This window comes from Ciconia boyciana, chromosome 1, assembly GCF_034638445.1.
Source record: "Ciconia boyciana chromosome 1, ASM3463844v1, whole genome shotgun sequence".
Lineage (NCBI taxonomy): Eukaryota > Metazoa > Chordata > Aves > Ciconiiformes > Ciconiidae > Ciconia > Ciconia boyciana.
Genome location: NC_132934.1, coordinates 195,164,314 through 195,183,082, shown reverse-complemented (window position 1 = coordinate 195,183,082; position 18,769 = coordinate 195,164,314). Strand labels below are relative to the sequence as shown.

General features: G+C 38.4%; 1 protein-coding gene across 6 annotated transcripts in view; it reads left to right on the top strand.

Annotated features, from left to right (window-relative positions):
* The window catches only part of PDS5B (PDS5 cohesin associated factor B), a 130,995-nt gene that overhangs the window by 45,486 nt on the left and 66,740 nt on the right, over window positions 1–18,769 (top strand). For 5 of the 6 annotated variants that reach the window (XM_072850372.1, XM_072850373.1, XM_072850371.1 and 2 more), the window contains exons 7-8: window positions 6,441–6,521; window positions 8,706–8,846. The exons of the other annotated variant lie outside the window; for it this stretch is intronic. In XM_072850372.1, the coding sequence (XP_072706473.1) occupies window positions 6,441–6,521; window positions 8,706–8,846 (222 nt within the window). The remainder of the gene's footprint in view (window positions 1–6,440; window positions 6,522–8,705; window positions 8,847–18,769) is intronic. 6 annotated transcript variants of the gene reach the window in all.

Genomic DNA, 18,769 nt, shown 5'->3' with positions numbered 1-18,769 from the left:
ATACTTTAGCTTGTATTTTCTCACTTGTTGTTTTCATTGTGTCACCTGTGTTCAACTTGATTTGACTGTACTGTTTTTATAATTCATGTTTAATAAACTGATTTTGAGTTGAAGAATCTGCATCCTGTCAGATTGGCTATAGCATTGAAACAATTCTGTTTTATTGTGGATTTGAAGTTATTGACTGAACTTTTTAACAAGATGAGGTATTTGGGGTTTTGCATTTTCTTCTGCTTCTGTTTTAATCAAACTGGCTCTTGGGATAGGATGCTAGTTTATAGCTTGCTTTCTAACTGAAATAGTTTCATAACTTTAGACCATATTCTGAGTACTTTTACCTTTAATTTTTTTAATCTTTTTCATACTAATGGAAAGAAGCTTCTAATATTTTTTCTGTTTCATCTCAGTAGCTTCATATAGCATTTGTTTAAAATTTTAGCACTTACATAGCTATCTAACCACTTTCTGTGGGTACTAATGTCGTGTTGGAAAAGTGTAATGAATTCAGAGTGAGAATTTTTCCACTAGTGTCCGTTGAGCACAAAACTACAAGGGGGTTAAGGATAAGGTCCACCGTAAAGAACAACTATGTCTTGGCTGACCTAGTTGTTAAGCTGTATAGGCTGTGGGAAAGGGAAATTGAAAAATCAGACTGGCCACAAAAAATGGCATAATGGCAAGTGCTGATGTAATGGTGGGTAGGGAATCCTTATCTAGCCAGATTCCCTGGGGACCAGAAGAATATTTTTGATGGAGTAGAAGGAGCATAGATTTGTTACTAGCTCAGAATTAAAAATGATCAGATTGAGAGATTGTTGTAGATACAGCAACCGTGTTTGTAGCAAGTGACACAGGCAAGTCATGTATTTTTAATACAACCACAAGGAAGGTTTGTGCATGTGAGGGAATGTGAAGTGCCCTTGTGAATTGAATGACTGTATTCTGGAAAATAGTGATAGAGCCAGTACGACTTTTGGTGTATAAACAGTTGTATTGGGTAACACTAGGTGGAAGACTTGAGGAGCTCGATCTGTATAATTTATCAAAGGAGCAGTATTTAAGTGTGTTGGGGACAGAAGGTTCAAACACCTCCTTTAGTTTTGGATCCTGGGTGCTGTGGACCTTAGCATCCAGGTCCAATGGCTGAAATTCAACATTAGACAGATTGATGAGAAAATTATATGAATATTTTTAAAAGTTGTAGTAACTAATTGAACAATTTACCAAAAGTTAATTCAATGCTGTTACCTCTTAAAATCAAGGTCAATATTTTTCCTAAGAGAAATGCCAGATATGGTCCGTAATCCTGAGTTAGTAAGTCTAATAAGCAATGGTGCTAGCAGAATGACTGCAAAAACTTAGGCATAAGGAGCATCTAGTGGGGACATGACATACTATCAAATGTGTCTACCATAATTAGTAGTCACTGAAGTAGTCTAAGCTGCTCTAGCTCACTTGAGTTTGTCATCCATCTCACTTGGCCAGAATAAAAGCCTTATTGATGTAAATCTGAATGAAAGTGGCTGACGCTAATATCACAAAACAGGTACGTTGGAGTATGCACAGGCTTGCTTGAATAGTACAGCAGGTATCAGATAATTCAATAAAACAGTAAACTTAACTTGTCTGACCATATGCTCAACTCTTAATTTCTTTGAAGTTGAATTATTTTTTTCCTTTTGTGGTTTCTCTTTTCTTCTTTTCTATGAACTCTACTGAAATTCTTTGATAGGATTGTATTAAGAGGGAATGAAATAAATAGTGAACTAAACCCAGAAAAGACCAGAAGCAAGGGAGAGGTAGTCAATATGAAAAGGCAAGAAAAATTAATAGCTTTCCTTGTCCTTTTAATTGTCTCTTCAGATTATAAAGCCTTTATGGCAGCACCTGTAAACAATTTTGTGTTTGTGCAGCATGTTAGAGGGCAAATTGTACTTTTATTTCCTTGAATGTTTGCCAGAGTGTTCCATTTTCAGCCTCAGGAGCACTACAGGGAATCCCACATTGCACATCCCACATGCTTTACATGCTTATCTTTTCAAAAAAGTGATAGTGACAATTAAATTCCTAACTGTCTCTACTAGGAACTTGCTTAATAATTAGTGTTATCTGTCTTGGCAACACTTCAGCTGAGCTTTTTCTTTGTCAGCCATCCTTAAAAACCTGTTTCCCTCCCCCAGCAGAACTAGAAAATCTGTTAAAACTTTTGTCAAGTGCTCTTGGATACAAATTCTGCTGCTATGCCATTGATAATAAGAATAAAATTGAAGACCCTTTTCAAATTCCAAGAAAACAATATGTTAAAATGAATGTTTTCTAAGAATATTTGCTCTAGATACAGACTCAACATTTGATTTTACTCCTGAAGTGATAAAATTAAGGACTGGAGTGATGTATCCTTTTTGAAGAAAAAAGAAGGGATGTTTGAAAAAAAAGCAAATAACGCATTTGTTTTCTGGCTTTTTTAATTTTCTTTTAAAGGTTGAGTACAAATTATTTCATTCTTATTTCTTTGAGCTGTGTTAAATTGAACATTGAGAGGCAACTGGAAAAAGTAACTGAAAAAAGTCAGTGGGTATGCATTTCCATCACTGCTAACCCCATTGTACTAGTACAACTTATTTTTGGCTCTGTGGCACACAAAATTGTCTATGCCATGCTGTCAGAGAGGTTGCCACAGCTTCTTGTGTCTGCAGTAGAAGTTTGTCAAACATTCTAGAGAAGAACAAGTATGAAAAATGAGTTTGCAAAACTCTTTAATGTCTTCCAGAAGGGTAAAAAAACTTGAAATGCTAGCAGTATATACATAAAACTCATGGTAGGAATTGAGACAAGGAAAAGCACTTATGGTTGACGAAGGTGGTCTGTCTGCAAATATTATTGCTGAAGGTGTTCTAAGCATAAAAAAAAAAAGTTCTTCTGTGTTAATTAACATTCTTTTCTGAAAGAAAACGGGAGGTTTTTTTGGGGAAGAGGTCTGTCTGCGGCGGCATATAAGTATTTTAGATGTTAAATGTAACTTCTCAATTATCTAGCAGAAGGTCTGTGTTCTGCCTTTTCATGGGTGGTTCTTTGGTTTGTCCTTATCAATCAATACTTCTGCTTTTTCCTTCAAAATGTAGTAATTACTAATGATTACTTTAAACAATGTTGCCAGCTGATGGCTTAGTTTCTACCCAATTCAGGACTCTCAAACTTATCCCTGCTGGGTACTTACATGCTCTTAGAGGCATCCTGATTAAGATTATTGACCCCATCAGTGAGGGTTTTCCTAAATCATTAGAAGATCTTGAAATACATGTAAATTTTTTTCTGAATTTATAGAAAGATTGAAGAGAGGATAATGATAGAAGAGTTTAGATAAACACAGAGAAGAAATTTGTTAAATTAGGTCTTACCTTTATAAAATTTCCCCTTCAGGCAAAGTTTATATTATCTTTGTGGCTACTAAATCAGTCGGAAAGATAGGTTTGACGTTTTGTACAAGGTCTTTGAATCTATTTGGTAATGGCCTGGATTGATCCTGTTTTCATTTCAACTAAGGCAGTTCTGCTTTTTCTTTTTCTTGCTTTTTCATCTTGAATCCTGTGTTCAGTTTTGGGCCCCTCGCTACAAGAGAGACATTGAGATGCTGGAGCGTGTCCAGAGAAGGGCAACGAAGCTGGTGAAGGGTCTGGAGCACAAGTCTTGTGAGGAGCGGCTGAGGGAGCTGGGGTTGTTTAGCCTGGAGAAGCGGAGGCTGAGGGGAGACCTTATCGCTCTCTACAACTACCTGAAAGGAGGCTGTAGCGAGGTGGGGGTTGGTCTCTTCTCCCAGGTAACAAGTGATAGGACGAGAGGAAATGGCCTCAAGTTGCACCAGGGGAGGTTTAGACTGGATATTAGGAAATTTTACTTCACTGAAAGGGTTGTCAAGCATTGGAACAGGCTGCCCAGGGAAGTGGTTGAGTCGCCATCCCTGGAGGTATTTAAAAGACGTTTGGAGGAGGTGCTTAGGGACATGATGTAGTGGTGGTCTTGGTAGTGTTAGGTTTACGGTTGGACTCGATCTGAAAGGTCTTTTCCAACCTATACGATTCTGTGATTCTTTTTTCTGCTTTTATCCTGAAGCTGGAAAAGGGAGAAGAAAACTTTCTAGTGTGCTTTTAAGGCTTCTGTGGCGTTGTTATTTTCAGAAAGTTTGGCCTCTGGACATTTGAGGGCCCTGGCTATCAGTACAATGAAATCAAGTGTGTGAGGCATGAAAAAAACAGCTGACTTTCCTTAGCCAGTTGTGATCTAGACTATTTTTTTCTCTTCACAGCTTTTTTAGACAGAATGAAGTGTAATGGGACTAAGTTACTCAGGGTTGCAAATAGCTACTTCTAGCATTTATCTCTGCAAACATTAAGGTGTTGGGAGATCTTTTGCCTGAAAGTTTTCAGACTTCCTTTCCTAAGGCTATGTGTGAGAATTTGTTTAATTTTTTAAACTTTAGTTATTACTAGTTGTGTAGGTGAATTACGGCACCTTTTAAAAATGACCTGCTGTGTGAAAGATACAGGCTAAAGCTGTAATTAATGTGAATCAAAACAGATCTGCCTGTTGGAACTCTGCTATCCTGTTCGGACTTGTTTTACACGTAAATCAGATCTTGCTTATGATCTAGAGTTCACTCTTACCGAGGTGAAAGCTGTTTTCTTTGTTTCGATGGAGGTGAACTGTGGAAGACAAGAAGTATCAGAGCAAGAATTGCAAATGACATACATTCCTTGTTACTGTTATTATGTGCCTTTTTACTTCCTGAACAGTCACAACTCTAGCTAAATAACAGAAAACAAATGCTACAGGTGGAAATGGTGGTTGTGTTTTTGGTTTGGTGGTTGGTTGGTTTGTTTGTTTTTAATATTAACCATAAAGAGCAATCTAGCATGCAGAACCTTCTCTTTTCTGGGATGTGGAACAGCTGTACAATTTTGTAAAAAGACTGCCAATATTGACCCTTGAATCTTGATTAGGTAAAGGAAGAGGAAATTACAAGGATGTTAGCATCTTAAGTAAGCATTCGAGTATCTTTCCAGAATTGGTATTTTATCCAGTATACTATCCTGTAGTGGCTCTGAGTAAAACTGATACTTCAGGCATGAATCTTCATAGTCTTTTGACTTCAGTCACCTAACTTAATTCTATCAGTAGGCAAGACAAAGACTTCTTTCGTTTTATATTAACAGAAGATGTTAATCTGTTCCCACTGCTGTCTAGAACCCTGTAGTTTTACACAGTTTTTGAAATTACAGACGCTACGCTCAATCTCTTTGAATCTCTTCTCTTTCTCATTCAGATAGCTACAAAGAACCAAGCATATGCAGGCAAAGAAATACCCTGGGTGTGGCAATGCATCTTGTGTTTGCTTTTGTTATGCTAAAAGGAAGGTTTTTTTCCTTTTATGGATGAGATGTCTTTAAAAAAAAAAAACACTACAAACTGTCCCTTCATACTGTTGTCTTGTAAATTGACTATGCTGGGTTTTTTAAATTGCAAAGACTAATCATAATTGAGGGAACTATATTTTTACAAAGACTTTACTTATTAGAAGACTATATATTTTTCAGTATTGAAGACTTTTTCCTTTAATCTTCTATGTGTTAATCAAGTCTGCAGTGGGTGTCACAAGGGCTGAGTTGCATTTTCTTCTGAAAATTTTTGAAAAATAATTGTGATACAGAAATTTGAGAAAGGACATAGCAACTAGAGGGTGGAGAATGTGTGCTGGGAAAGGAAGGAAACGATAGAGCAATAACCCAATTAGACAAATGGAGGGATAGGAATGTTGTGGGGCGGTGCTTTTTTATTATTTTTTTTATATTAGAGTTTCATTAGTTTGTATTTTTCACCCTTTTTTTGCTCACAGGCTAAAATTCTAGGTATTTTTTTCTCTTTGCTATCTCAGTCAAACAGACTGAGTGAGTATCTTTGGGAAATACTGTGGAGAGACTGCGATGGTGGTTCACAGGTGGCTGCTTGATGCAAGGGCAGAATTGTACTTTCTACCCCAATCCTGTTCAGAGTCTTGCTTCTGTGGTGAATGTAAATGCCTCCATGTTGCTTTATATCGCATTCCTGTTTTTGGGGGAAGCTGATAAGGAGCAGCAGTAAAATGCAGGAACTGACTTCACTGAGTGTCAGGCATAGATTGGCAACTGAAAAGTAAGCCCCAGTTTGCCAGGAAAGGGTTTTCTCAGTAATGCCAGTGGAGACTACAAAGCTCTGTTTGTACTAGGTTTGTTTTTACTATATGATCTTTACTACTGAAAGTATAAAAATGAACAGTCTATTTCTTTAATGCATTTACCAGTACATGGTAGCTTTAAATTCTCATATTTATTTTTAAGATTAATGCATGTGCTTAAACTTTTTTCTGTGTTTGTTTTTTTTTTTCTTCCCCCCCCCCCCCCCCCCAGAATTTAAACAAGCAAGCCTATGATTTGGCAAAGGCTTTACTAAAGAGGACAGCGCAAGCAATTGAACCGTACATTACTAATGTAAGTGAAGACTGCAAACAAATATGGAAATCAATACTTTTTTTTAACTGAGCTGTATTATAAAAAGAATGATTGCATATAGTCAAATAGGGCTGTAAAATAGCTTTTTACAAACTCTCAATTGTTCTTTGAGAAAACTGTTATATTAATGAAGCACTGCATAACCTGTCCCTTTGAGTCTAATTCTGTACCTTGTAGAAACTACTAAGCCCATAATAATTTTGATTTCTGAAATGCAATGGATAGTTTACTTTCTGCTGTCTTAGGAGACCTTGCACTTCAATCTTTAATGCGACTGGAAGACCAAATATACTTCTATGCATTGTTCTGGTAAAAATATATAAAGACATTGTTCCTGTGGCAAAATTCTTTTTCTAGTGAGGGGATGAGACTAGAAGCTAGGAGAAGTGAAGACAGAGCAGAATTTTAATGTCGTTGTCACAGCAAAAGAAGAGGAAACAGAATCTAAGAATAGATAGTAAGGAGGAAGACCAGCAAGTGGATAGAGAGTTGTAGCCAAGTTGAGTGTAGACATCATAAACGTTACAAGAGAAGAGGGATGAGAAGAAGTAAAGATCAGACAGGAATATGCTCTAAATTAAGTTGCACAATAGAAAAAAAAAATTACACTTTTTTTTAAGTAGTTAAGGATTTAGCAGGTCTCATGGCAGCTATCCAAAACCTCAAGAGCTTGAAAACAATAGAAAATTTTCAATGATTTTTGTTGCTTTCAGACTTGTAACACTTGTGGTACTTGGAAGGTGGGTACCTTCTAAGATTTAAAAAAATCTTCAGTGAAAATTCTTACTCCAAACCTGTTAGTCAAACCTGCTGTTGGGGAAGGTATTGCTACATGGGATTGTGTTTTTATTATTAATGTGTAAAGTTAGATTACAACCTGGGTGACATTTTGTGGGTTTTAAGGAAGTCTGTACAGTAAGAATCTTCCTCTTACGGAAAATGTGTACATGCAGTCTTCTGTTCTTGGTTTCCCACAAGTGGGAAATATTATGCTGGCTGGTTTCTTTGTTTTGAAAGTTACTTTCTTTCTTAAAATATATTAAAGACACAGTAGGAGTTAGTTGCCTAACCAGGAATATATACATTCCAGGCAACTCTCTATCCAGAAAAGGAAAACTTTTCTGCAAGACAGTATGGAATCTTTAACATCTAATGAAATGTGCTTATCTTATTTTTCTAGTCATTATTACAAAAAACTGTTGAGTTTTTCTATTGCATCACTTGTTGGGTTTCATTTTATAACCTTAAAAAGTGGTAGTTTTCATGTTTTTAGTTTCTTTACTGATAAGATTGACTTCGTCAGGTACAGAGGGTCGTGATGTTCATTTGTCCCATGTTTGGGAATAGGAGACTGAAGTGCCAGTTACGTGTATTCTGATGCCTTAGTGGCTGGTGGAAATAGTATGATTTGTTTAGCCACACTTGTATATTGTTTTAACCCACAGAGAAGAAAAATTTTCCAAATGACGTCCCCCTCCCCTTACGAGTAGGGGACAGTATACTCCTATTTAGTTACTTCTTACCCATCTATTATGAGAGGATATAGTTGAAAGTAGCGTGGAATTAATTTTTGATATTAGAAAATATTTTCTCTAATGAGAGGTATGAAGTTTCCCTCAAACCTGTCAAGTTTACCAAGAAAGAATAATTGTTATGCTGCTTGTAAATATAAATTCTAGAACAGTCAGTTATTAATTCCTACGCTTTTACTTACAACTCCTTAACCTGTCAACTGCGTAGTGTAGTAATTAGCCAGTTGTTTCAGCCTTGTTTTGCTAAATGTTAAAATTCTTTTAAAGTGGTTGTTCTCAATAGTGAAGTAACTCTAAATATAGTCACATCCTAAAAAGATCTGATGCACTGGAACTCCTCTAAAGTTGTGTTTCTTAAATTATTTGTAGGCTGGCTTTTGTAGACTTTAAACATCACTTTTTATGTGTTTTCTCTTTTGTGTAATATTGAACACAAAACAATGATATTTTAAGATTTCTACTACAGAATCCTGATCTATGTGCCCCCCCCCCCCTTTTTTTTTTTTTAAACAGTGGTGAAGTAAGTGTTGTAAGATTAAAAGGTGTAGATTTAGTGGTAGACAAGCATAGTATTTAGGAAAGTGTATATTTACCTTTAGTATTGATGTATATACTCTGTTTTATTTTCCAGTTCTTCAATCAGGTCCTCATGCTTGGTAAAACGTCAATTAGTGACCTATCAGAGCATGTGTTTGACTTGATTCTGGAGTTATACAATATTGACAGTCACCTCTTGCTTTCTGTTCTACCACAGCTTGAATTCAAACTTAAGGTAAACACTTCTTATACTTTCTATATATTTGAAACACATGCTTTGACTATTAATATGATTTTTTTTTTTACTGACAAGTTCATCAAATTATTTGGCATATAAAACTAATACTCATATGTAAAATGTATCATCTCTGCATTGATTAAAGGAAAAATCATAAAAGCTCTCAAAAAGAGTAATTTAACTTCAGATGTATTAACCTACAGTGCATGTGTACATATTTTTGGATTTTGGTTGGGTTTTTGTTTGTTGTGGGGTTTTTTTTGTTTTTGTTTGTGGGTGGGGGTTTTTTTGTGTTTGGCTTGTACCTTTCAAGCAATAACTTGATTTTTTTGATGACTTGAGAATCTGACCTATTTTGTTCCTTGGTTTACTGTAGTATTTGTTGTGAAGGGCTTTAATACATTGAAAGTACCTTGTGCTGCTAGCTGTGCAGAGAAACTACATCTATTCAGAATAGCGAATTTTGGCAGGGAGAAGTTGGGCTCCATGTTAGTGGAAAGTGACGTACTGATGATTTTGTCTGAATAGAAGGTCTGTGACAGTTGGGAACAGAGCACTGGACTCTATAAATATGTCTTGTAGTCATTGCTACAATTTCAGAGTGTCTCCATCACTTGGAGAAATTCAGTATAACAGCTGGTACTCCCTTTATTCTGCACTACTTTTATTCTATTTGTCATTCCACAGGGCTTATGTGGAAGTGAGGAATTTGATTAGTTTCGTATTACTAAGTTTGAAAGTGATTTATTACTAAACTTGAGGGCTAATGTGCAGTGGGCAACTTTTAAATTTGCATGTATTTTTATTATTGAGGACAGATTTTAGGTTTGTAGAACCTTTGGCCTGTTCTCATTGCAATATTTATTATCATAGTGACTTGTTTGTGCTTATTAGTTTTTTCACTAATGCTGCTAGGCAGGCACACTACATTTGTTGGATGAGTTGCTTTTAATGGTTATAGCTTCCCATTCACATTTCTGAAAGAAGAAGGGTTCAATTTACTGTTTGCTGTCTGTGTCTTAAAGTAGACCTTTTTCAGCCTTTAATTCCTTTTCTTACAGATGGCGAACAATTATCATTATCAGTCCAATAAAAACAGTATTCTGCAGCTGAAGCTGTTATTCAAGAGATTTAATCTTAACTGCTGCCACATCCTTTTTTTTCATAGCCATAATTGCAGTAACCTTTCCATCTCTATGTCCATTTAAAACTGCAGGTTCTTGAATTGTCTTCCTGCTCCTTCATTGTCTCTCATATTCCACTATTTCAATACAAACTTCTTTTTTGTATCCTATTTTGTCATTGGAATCAGCAAGTTTAGTAGCCCAACACTGTCAACGTTTTCTGTCCCTCCCTCCCCCCACCACCCCAACAACTTGTGGTCTCTTCCTTCAACTGGCTGATTTCAGCCCTAAGCATTTCCATGTTTTCTTTGTACCTCTTAATATACAACACTTTTTTTTTTCATGTTTGCATTTCTCTTCTTTGTTTACTATACTCTTTTTAGATGATGAACATGTATTTTGTTGCTTTTCATCTCCTTGATCCTTAGTGTAGTATTCTCCTTGTGAGGTAAAACCTTGAGGATAAGGTGTTTCATGTTTTATGTTTGTAAGATCTAGTTTAACAATGTTTCCAATAGACATGTACATTTTGATAGTTACATTCTTACTGCTCTTATCCTCGATGTCTTGTTGAACTCAGTACAGTTTGTGCCTATTCACAGAGCATGGTACGGCTTCTGTTCGAATCAACTTGTTGCTTCCGATGTGTGTTTTTGATGCCTTAAGTAATAAGGATAAATAATATGTGCCTACTTTGTCCTATTGGCTGTCAAATATAGTTTGACCCATCTTTTACAGGAAAAAGACCCCTATATTTGGAATAGGATGATCCTGGTTTAAATCCTGAGGCACTGGAACAGGTTGCCCAGGGAAGTTGTGGATGCCCTATTATTGGAAGTGTTCAAGGTCAGGTTGGATGGAGCTTTGAGCAACCTGATCTAGTGAAAGATGTCCCTGCCCCTGGCCGGGGAGTTGTACTAGACTATCTTTAAAGATCCCTTCCAACCCAAACCATTTTATGCTTCTAAATGAGTGGAGAGGTCTCTAAGATCTTTCTGTGGTTAAAAGGGTATTTTGAAGATGAATGTTCTGAAATATTCATGAAATATGGCCAGCCTGTGGTTTTTCTGAGATCAACACAAGTTTGTTCTTTATGCAGACCTGCCAGCAATGATTAAGTATTTTCCACTCCAACAATAGCTGTGGCTTTATTCTAAATAGCAGCAGCTAGCGTCAACCATTTTTAATTCAGGTCCAGGTAAATAGCATGTTAGTGTGTTGAGAAGAGAGTGTGATTTCGGTGAAACTCAGCTGCCTTCTACCACAAGCAGACTAATGTTTTGCTGCCTTGAGTGAAAAGAAACTAGATAGCAGTATCACTGTTAGCTTGATGAAGCCTTGGATCAGGTGGGTGGTAAAGGAGAAAAATATGCTTGGCAGTCTGTATTTAAATATGGGAGAGGGGAGATGTCTTTTTGTATAAAGGTCAATTAAAGTTAATGATACAATAACCATGAACTTCAGTGGTTCTGCCTATCATTCAGAGCTTGACTAGATGGCTTTGGCTTTTCTGGATTTGGTACATAGTATTGCATCTTTTTCCATGCCCATAGTTTCCATGCCTTGCCTTCTGAGCTCAGTTGCCATGGACTCTCTTACTAGGTATTTAAGTAGAAGTTTGCGGAGTATATTTACGTCAAATACATACTTTCACAGGGACATCCAGTTTTTGTTCCATGAAATTGTCTGATACAGCTCTTGAATACACAGATGTGACAACAGAAGTCAAATCCTAGGGGCAAATACTCAAATAATGCTTATGGGGTAGTGGGACAGTTACTGTATTCCAAGATGTCATATAGCTGCTTTGCTGCTAAAGAAGTTTGTATTACTCTTAAAGCAGATGATGCTGAGGGAAAGCTGTGGCTGTCTCAACTGTTGAGTTGTCAGTTTTGAGGAGTCAAGATGTGTCAGAATGATCTCATCTTGCATGCATTTAATGCATGGAACTGGACATATGATCTGTGCTTTTCAAAGATAAATTGGGTAATTGTTATCTGTTTTTGAAAACATGCATGTTCTTTATAATTGGCTTCAGAAGCAGTGAGTAAAAAAAATTTTGGCCAGATGGAGTAGCCTCATGGTAAACTTCCTCTGAGCAAGACACCAAGTGTTCTGGCTCACTTTCAAGCTGATGCTTTAAAAAAAAAATATTTTCAGGTACTAACTTAGCAAGTTCTGCATGAATTTGAACAGAACCCAATATTTTTGATCATTTCAATGAAATTTTAATTTAAAAGAAATAAATCAATTTCTTAAAGCATTTTCTTATGTTTTGCTGTAGTTTGAGCCATTTTCATCCAAGAGCTGTTCTTTTTAATTTTTTTTTTGACATTGTCTAAAAGTCTTTTTGCCAGTAGAGAATGATAAATGGTTACTTTCATATAGATGTTAAACAATTTTTAGATTTCTTTTACTGGCCCCATCATGTAAAGCCTGAAGAACAATGAAGGTCAGCTCAGTAGGGCACAGGACTTTAAAATAAATTGGGAAGTAAGAATTAGGCCTCCATATTGTCAAGCAATCAGGGCAGAAGACCAACTTGGATGAACAGAGTTCCTTGTGGAGCTCAAGAGGAAAGAGAAATTGTATGATCTCTGGAAGGCGAGGTCAGGCTTCGCAGGAAGATTACAGAGCCATGGTTTGTATATGCAGGGAGAAGACGCGAACGGCCAAAGCTCAATTAGAGTTTAAACTGGCCAGTGTTGTGTCGGATAACAAGAAGGGCTTTTTAAAGTATGTTAATAGCAAGAAGAGGTCTAAAGAAAACGTTGGAACGATACTTTTTGAAGATGGTTATCTGACTAATAGGGATTAAGAAAAAGCAGAGGCATTCAATGCTTTTTTTTGCCTAAGTCTTTAATAATACTGATAGACCTTGGGCTGCCCGGTCCCCTGAGTCAGAGGACCACAAGTGTGGGAACAGTGACTTTCCATTTGTGGACACTGAAATTGTAAGGACCAGCTGTATCAGCTGAGTGTTCACAAGTCCATGGGTCCTGATGGGATTCATCCCAGAGTACTGAAGGAGCTAGTGGATGTTATGACAGGACCCCTCTTGATCGTCTACCAAAGGTCCTGGGAGTCTGGGGAGGTCCCTGCTGACTGGGAGCTAGCCAATGTTATTCCAATTTACAAAAAGGGCGTGAGGGGAAAACAACCCTAGGTACTAGTTTTCCTAGTACCCAGGAAACTACAGACCTGTTAGTCTAACCTCAGTTGGTGGAAAAATTATGGAGATTATTATACTGGGTACTGTTAAAAGGCTTTTAAAGAATAATGCAGTCATCAAGCACACTCAACATGGGTTCACAAGGGGAAAGTCCTGTTTAACTAATTTGATATCCTTCTATTATAAGGTCACCCACCTAGTGGATTGAAGGGAAGGTGCTGGATGTAGTTTTTCTGGATTTTAGTAAGGCTTTTGATACTGTCCCTCACAATATCCTTCTGGAGAAGCTGTTCAACTGTGGGATGAGTGGGTTCATGGTGCGCTGGGTGAAGAACTGGCTGAAGGGCAGAGCTCAAAGGGTTGTAGCGATTGGGGCTACATCTGGCTGGTGAGTGTTCACCATCAGTGTTCCTTGGGTATCAATTCTTGAGCCAGTCCTGTTCAATATGTTTATCAATGATCTGGATGCAGGAGTTGAATGCACCATTAGCAAGTTTGCTGATGATACTAAATTAGTAAGTGCTGTTGACTTTCCTGAGGGGCAAGATGCCTTGCAGATGGATCTAGATAGACTGGAACATTGGGCAGCGATTAATGGGATGAAATTTAGTAGGTCCAGATGCTGGATTCTGCACCTGGGATGGAGTAATGCCAGGCACAAGTATAAATTGGGAGAGGAGTGGCTGGAGAGCAGCCCTGCAGAAAGGGATCTGGGAGGGGTGCTGGTTGACAGCAGGCTCAATAGGAGTCAGCAGTGTACCCTGGTAGCCAAGAGGGCAAACCGCATCCTGGGGTGCATCAAACACAGTATGACCTGCCAGTCAAAAGAGGTGATTATCCTGCTGTATTCAGCATTGGTGTGGCCTCACCTTGAGTACTGTGTGCTGTTCTGAGCCCCACAATTTTAAGATGGATGTGAAGGTCCTTGAAAGTGTTTAGAGGAGGGCAACAAAGCTGGTGAAAGTGCTGGAGAAGGCATGTCCTATGAGGAGTGCTGAGGACTCTGGGTTTGTCTAGTTTGGAGAAAAGGAAGCTGAAGGGTGACCTCATTGCTCTCTACAGCTTCCTGAGGAGGGGAAGTGGAGAGGGAGGTGCTGGTCTCTTCCCTCTGGCATCCAGTGACAGGACGTGAGGTTTAGACTGGACATTAGGAAGCATTTATTTACTGAGAGGGTGGTCAAACACTGGAACAGGCTTCCTAGAGAGGTGGTTGATGCCCCAAGCCTGTCAGTGTTTAAGAGGCATTTGGACAATGCCCGTAACAACATGCTTTAACTTTTGGTCAGCCCTGAAGTGGTCAGGCAGTTGGACTAGGTGGTCGTTATAGGTCCCTTCCAACTGAACTATTCTATTTTATGTAAGAAAAGAATGATGTGATATGGAATTTCCAAAGGCAAATTGTGTAGAACTTGATTACTGACAACCTGAAAAAAATTCCTTCACTTCTTTAGGATGTCATTTGGCAACAAAGTGGGAAATCATTAGCCAAACAAGAGAAGACAGGAATTCCTGGAAGAATGGTAGTAAGGTTAAAGACTCTGAAGGATCATCCTTGAGAAACTCCATCTGTATGTTCTAATGGTATATGTATTTTGATTCCTGTTACTGAGCGCTTAAAGAGAATTATAGTTTTAGTTCATCCTTCCTTCCTTTTTACTTGAGATCCATCAAGGAGGCAAATGTTCTGGTCCTGGAGCCATGTGATTACTGACAAATCTTGTTTGGTGAGTGGGATGAGTGAGGGGAACCTTTCTAGCTACACTTCCTCCATCCAAAGTAAAATGGTTGTTCACATCAATTAATTTGTCATAACATTGCTGAGACTGGGATGTACACTGCCACCATGATGTCCTCTGGAGCAACTTGAAATACTGAGCTGAATATGAAAATATATTGATGCTGATGGAGAAATATTTCTGTGCTGCCTGCCTCTTTGGTTGTGTGCACACATTCCTCCTATGATTCCTCCATTTTCTTGTGTTTGGTACTGCTGGGAGTTTTTTCACTATACTTAATCCCAAGGATAGTAGGTGCCAGAGACTTAAGTCAGCCATCTTGCTTTTATCTTAACATGATTCATTTCTGGAGCTTAGTGGGCTGATGCTACCACCACAAAGCATTATCAGCCAGTAACATCTTTGGATGGAGTGGATAGAGTTGTTCTCTAAGTCTTCTGGTGACCGATCATCTTTAGATAACCTGTTGCCCTTTGGACAAGGGAGGAAAGTGGGCTCAATTGTCTAGACATGTAGATGGCTTTTCAAGAATTTTAAGGGCATGCTGCAGAACTGGTGCACGTTTCTCTGGGAGAATGTGGAAGTGTGGTGCTGTTTGTGGACATGCTGTGCTATCAAGTCTTCTGGACTCTTTCTTGAGTCTGACTCATCTAAGTTGATGGTCTCTGGTTGTCTTGTGCGACAGTCGTAACTACCATTGCCAGTGGAGATTATTTGTATGCCATTTTGGTGCTGTCCTCTTGATCATTTCTGCATAAGAGAAAGCTTAAAAGTACGTCTCTGGTATGGAGTAAATGTCACATTTTGGTTCCACTTAGTACTTGGAAAACAAGGTCCAGTAATTCACTGGGTCGAGTTGCTCAACAAATTGTTTCTAATGCAAAGCTTTGTAGACAGAACACAGTGCACGGTGTTGTAGTGGCCACATTGGAAAAACTATCATTCTGTCTTAGAATACGTGCTTCAGTCCTGCTTTGTTGGAAGCTGTTGAAGTTTCAACAGTATCCTGTGGTGGGTAGTTCATATGCCCAATGTCTCCAACTAATCATCTACAAAGAACTGTTGACTTTGCTTAGTGGGAGGTCATGTCCAGGCTTCTCCCATTAATGTGCTTGGCTTATGGTGAATCCGTATTCTGCCCGGGCTTATGAGAACTACCAAGTTCTGTCTGAGGACAGACTGAAGTCTGTGAAGTCTGTTGGATGTACTCCTGTTTCATGATTGCAAGGGCTGCCATGCTCCCTTCCATAAATTCTAGATAGAGTGAAAGGGGGGGAGAGTGCTCTTGATCTTTATTGTTCCAATTTTGAGGACCTTCTCTTGTTCTTGGAGGATGCTGAAAGCTCTCAGTATTCTTGAGTTGTTCTTTCAGGGGTTGGTCACATGTTTTGTCCTGACCGTAGAGTACTCAGTCTCACAGTATGGGTGCTGGGCCTTTCTCTGATAGTGATCCTGTTTCTCTAAACTGATTCTTCCTGGTATCAGCAACTTTTCCACTAGTTGTATATTCTGTATGTGAGCCGGAATTTCCATGTAGTATGTTATTTCTTTATACCACATAATGCTTCTAAGCATTTTGTGGTATGTTTTGAAAATGAAGTGGTGGTGATTTTCTCCCAGCAACCAGGTGAGCTTCACTGAGGAATCTCCATTGCTTTCCAATTGATTGGGCTGCCTTATTCTCAGACTCTGTGGCTGATAGGAGTTTGAGGACATGAACAAACATCTGTGTGTTTGTGACTCATTACCTGACAGGATCCAAATCTCTTGCTCCCCATCTCCCTGAACTTCTTCTGCAGTCTTTGTGGCAGGAAGCCTCCTGATTTATCTTCATGGGATTGGGGTCTTATGGAAGTTTTAGACTGTCTCTTTGAGCGTGTGAAAAATCCAAGGGCTTTCCTGTTAATGACCAAATAAATTTTTGACCATGTATGGAGGAGTTATGAAACTGTTAGTATGGAACTTGAGAGAGCTTAGGTGCTTCAGTAACACTGTTGTGCATATTTACTATTCTGGATCTAAACAATGTGGCCACCTAGTGTTCAAGCACCTTGCCATTTTGGTACAGCTAGTGACCATACAGTTTGGTCACGACACCAGGTAATTTTAACTGCTGTGAGAATTTTACATGGTGATTTGGATGAAGAGTGAAAGGTTGCTGGCAGTAACTGGTATTCTCTGAAATGTGCAGCTTTTGTGTGCGTTACTCCCTCAGTTGCTTTTTCTGTCTTGTCTATCCCAAGAATCTTTTAAGTATGTTTGAAGAGAATTGAAATGCAGCCAGGTGTGTGCTGTGCCATGTCATGTACCAAACAGAAGTGGACAAACTATTTATCCTTTTGGGTCTGGCTGGGATGGAGTTAATTTTCTTTGTAGCAGCCTGTATGGTACTGTACTTCATATTTCTGGCTAAAACAGCGTTGATGGCACACTAATGTTTTGGCTATTGCTGAACAGTGCTTGCACAGGTAAAGGCTTTCTCCCCCCACCATGGGTAGGCTGAGGCGGGGCAGAAAGTTGAGAGAGGACACATGCTCAGCAATAAAAGCTCAGGGAAAGGAGGAGGAAGCGGGGGATGTTTGTGCTTATGGTGTTTGTCTTCCCAAGCAAGCACTATGCATGCTGAGACCCTGCTTTCCAGGAACTGGTGGGACATCTACCTGCCAATGGGAAGTAGTGAATGAATTATTTTAATTTTTTTTGCTTTACTTGTGCATGCAGCTTTGTCTTCACCTATTAAACTGTCATTATCTTGATCCATGAATCTTTTCACCTTCCTTCTATTTTCTCCCCTTCCCTTCTCTGTATAGGAGAGGAGAGCGAGTGAGAGGCTAGGTGGGTGTTTGGCTTTTGGCCAGGGTCAACCCACCACACCTTTATTGGTTTTGTAAAGAAAAAGCTCCTATGTTCTCATGTGGCAGAAAAGGAGTATTTTTAAACTCTAACACTCTGTGAGAGCTGTGTCAAGTCATGGTTGCTTCTTACTGGTAATTATTTTTTTTTACCTAATTTTGGAAAGGAGTCTGGGGGATTAGCAGGAGAACACACACTGAAATTAATTTTACTTAACCTCTTCTGTGAGAGTAAGTCATTTGTGCCTGATCTTGGCATATAAGGTGGTGTGCTTAGAGATCTAGCGTTGGCACAGAAGCATTATTGGTGCAGGAGAGAACAGAAGTAGGAACGTATTGTTGTGTAGGTCAAATTGTAAAGGAAACTGATATTCCTTCGTTTGAATTTGATATTTGAATTTTAGAAGTTTGTATTACTGAAAGTGAATACCATTTTAATGTTCAGGAGAATGAAAAGCTCATGAACAGAGTATTTAGGAAATAACCATTAGGGGTTTTAGGTCTTTATTTTACCATCATACTAAGCCAATATGATGTAATGAATAAAATCAATAAAATGTTGACTTTTATTATTGTAGAGCTGCCTTTCTTCCTGGATATGGTAGTTAAAATTTTTGGCAAGTTTCAGGTTATGTGTTCACTTCTACTCCCAAATGCCCCCAGATCCTCAGTGCTGCCTATTCTTTTGGACTTGGTAGTGATAACAGTCTGACCAACTTCAGCTGTTGTTAGTGACAGCCCCTAATATCTAGGCAGAAGAGCAGCTGTGTGTTGGGAGCACGTATGGGGAACTGAAAATATCAGTGTTCAATGTCAATTTTTATTGACAAATCATTATGGAACACTATTAAGCATAGAGTGCTGGATCATACCTAAGAAAAGAGGTGAAGGATGCAACTCTTCAAGTACACAATGTCTCATAGAATGGAGAAGATTAAGATTTTTTCAGAGTTTCTGATACTAATTTTTTTTTTCCCCTCAGAAGAAGTAGAGATTAAAGTAGGATAAAGAAGAGAGACTGTAGCTGTGATGCATT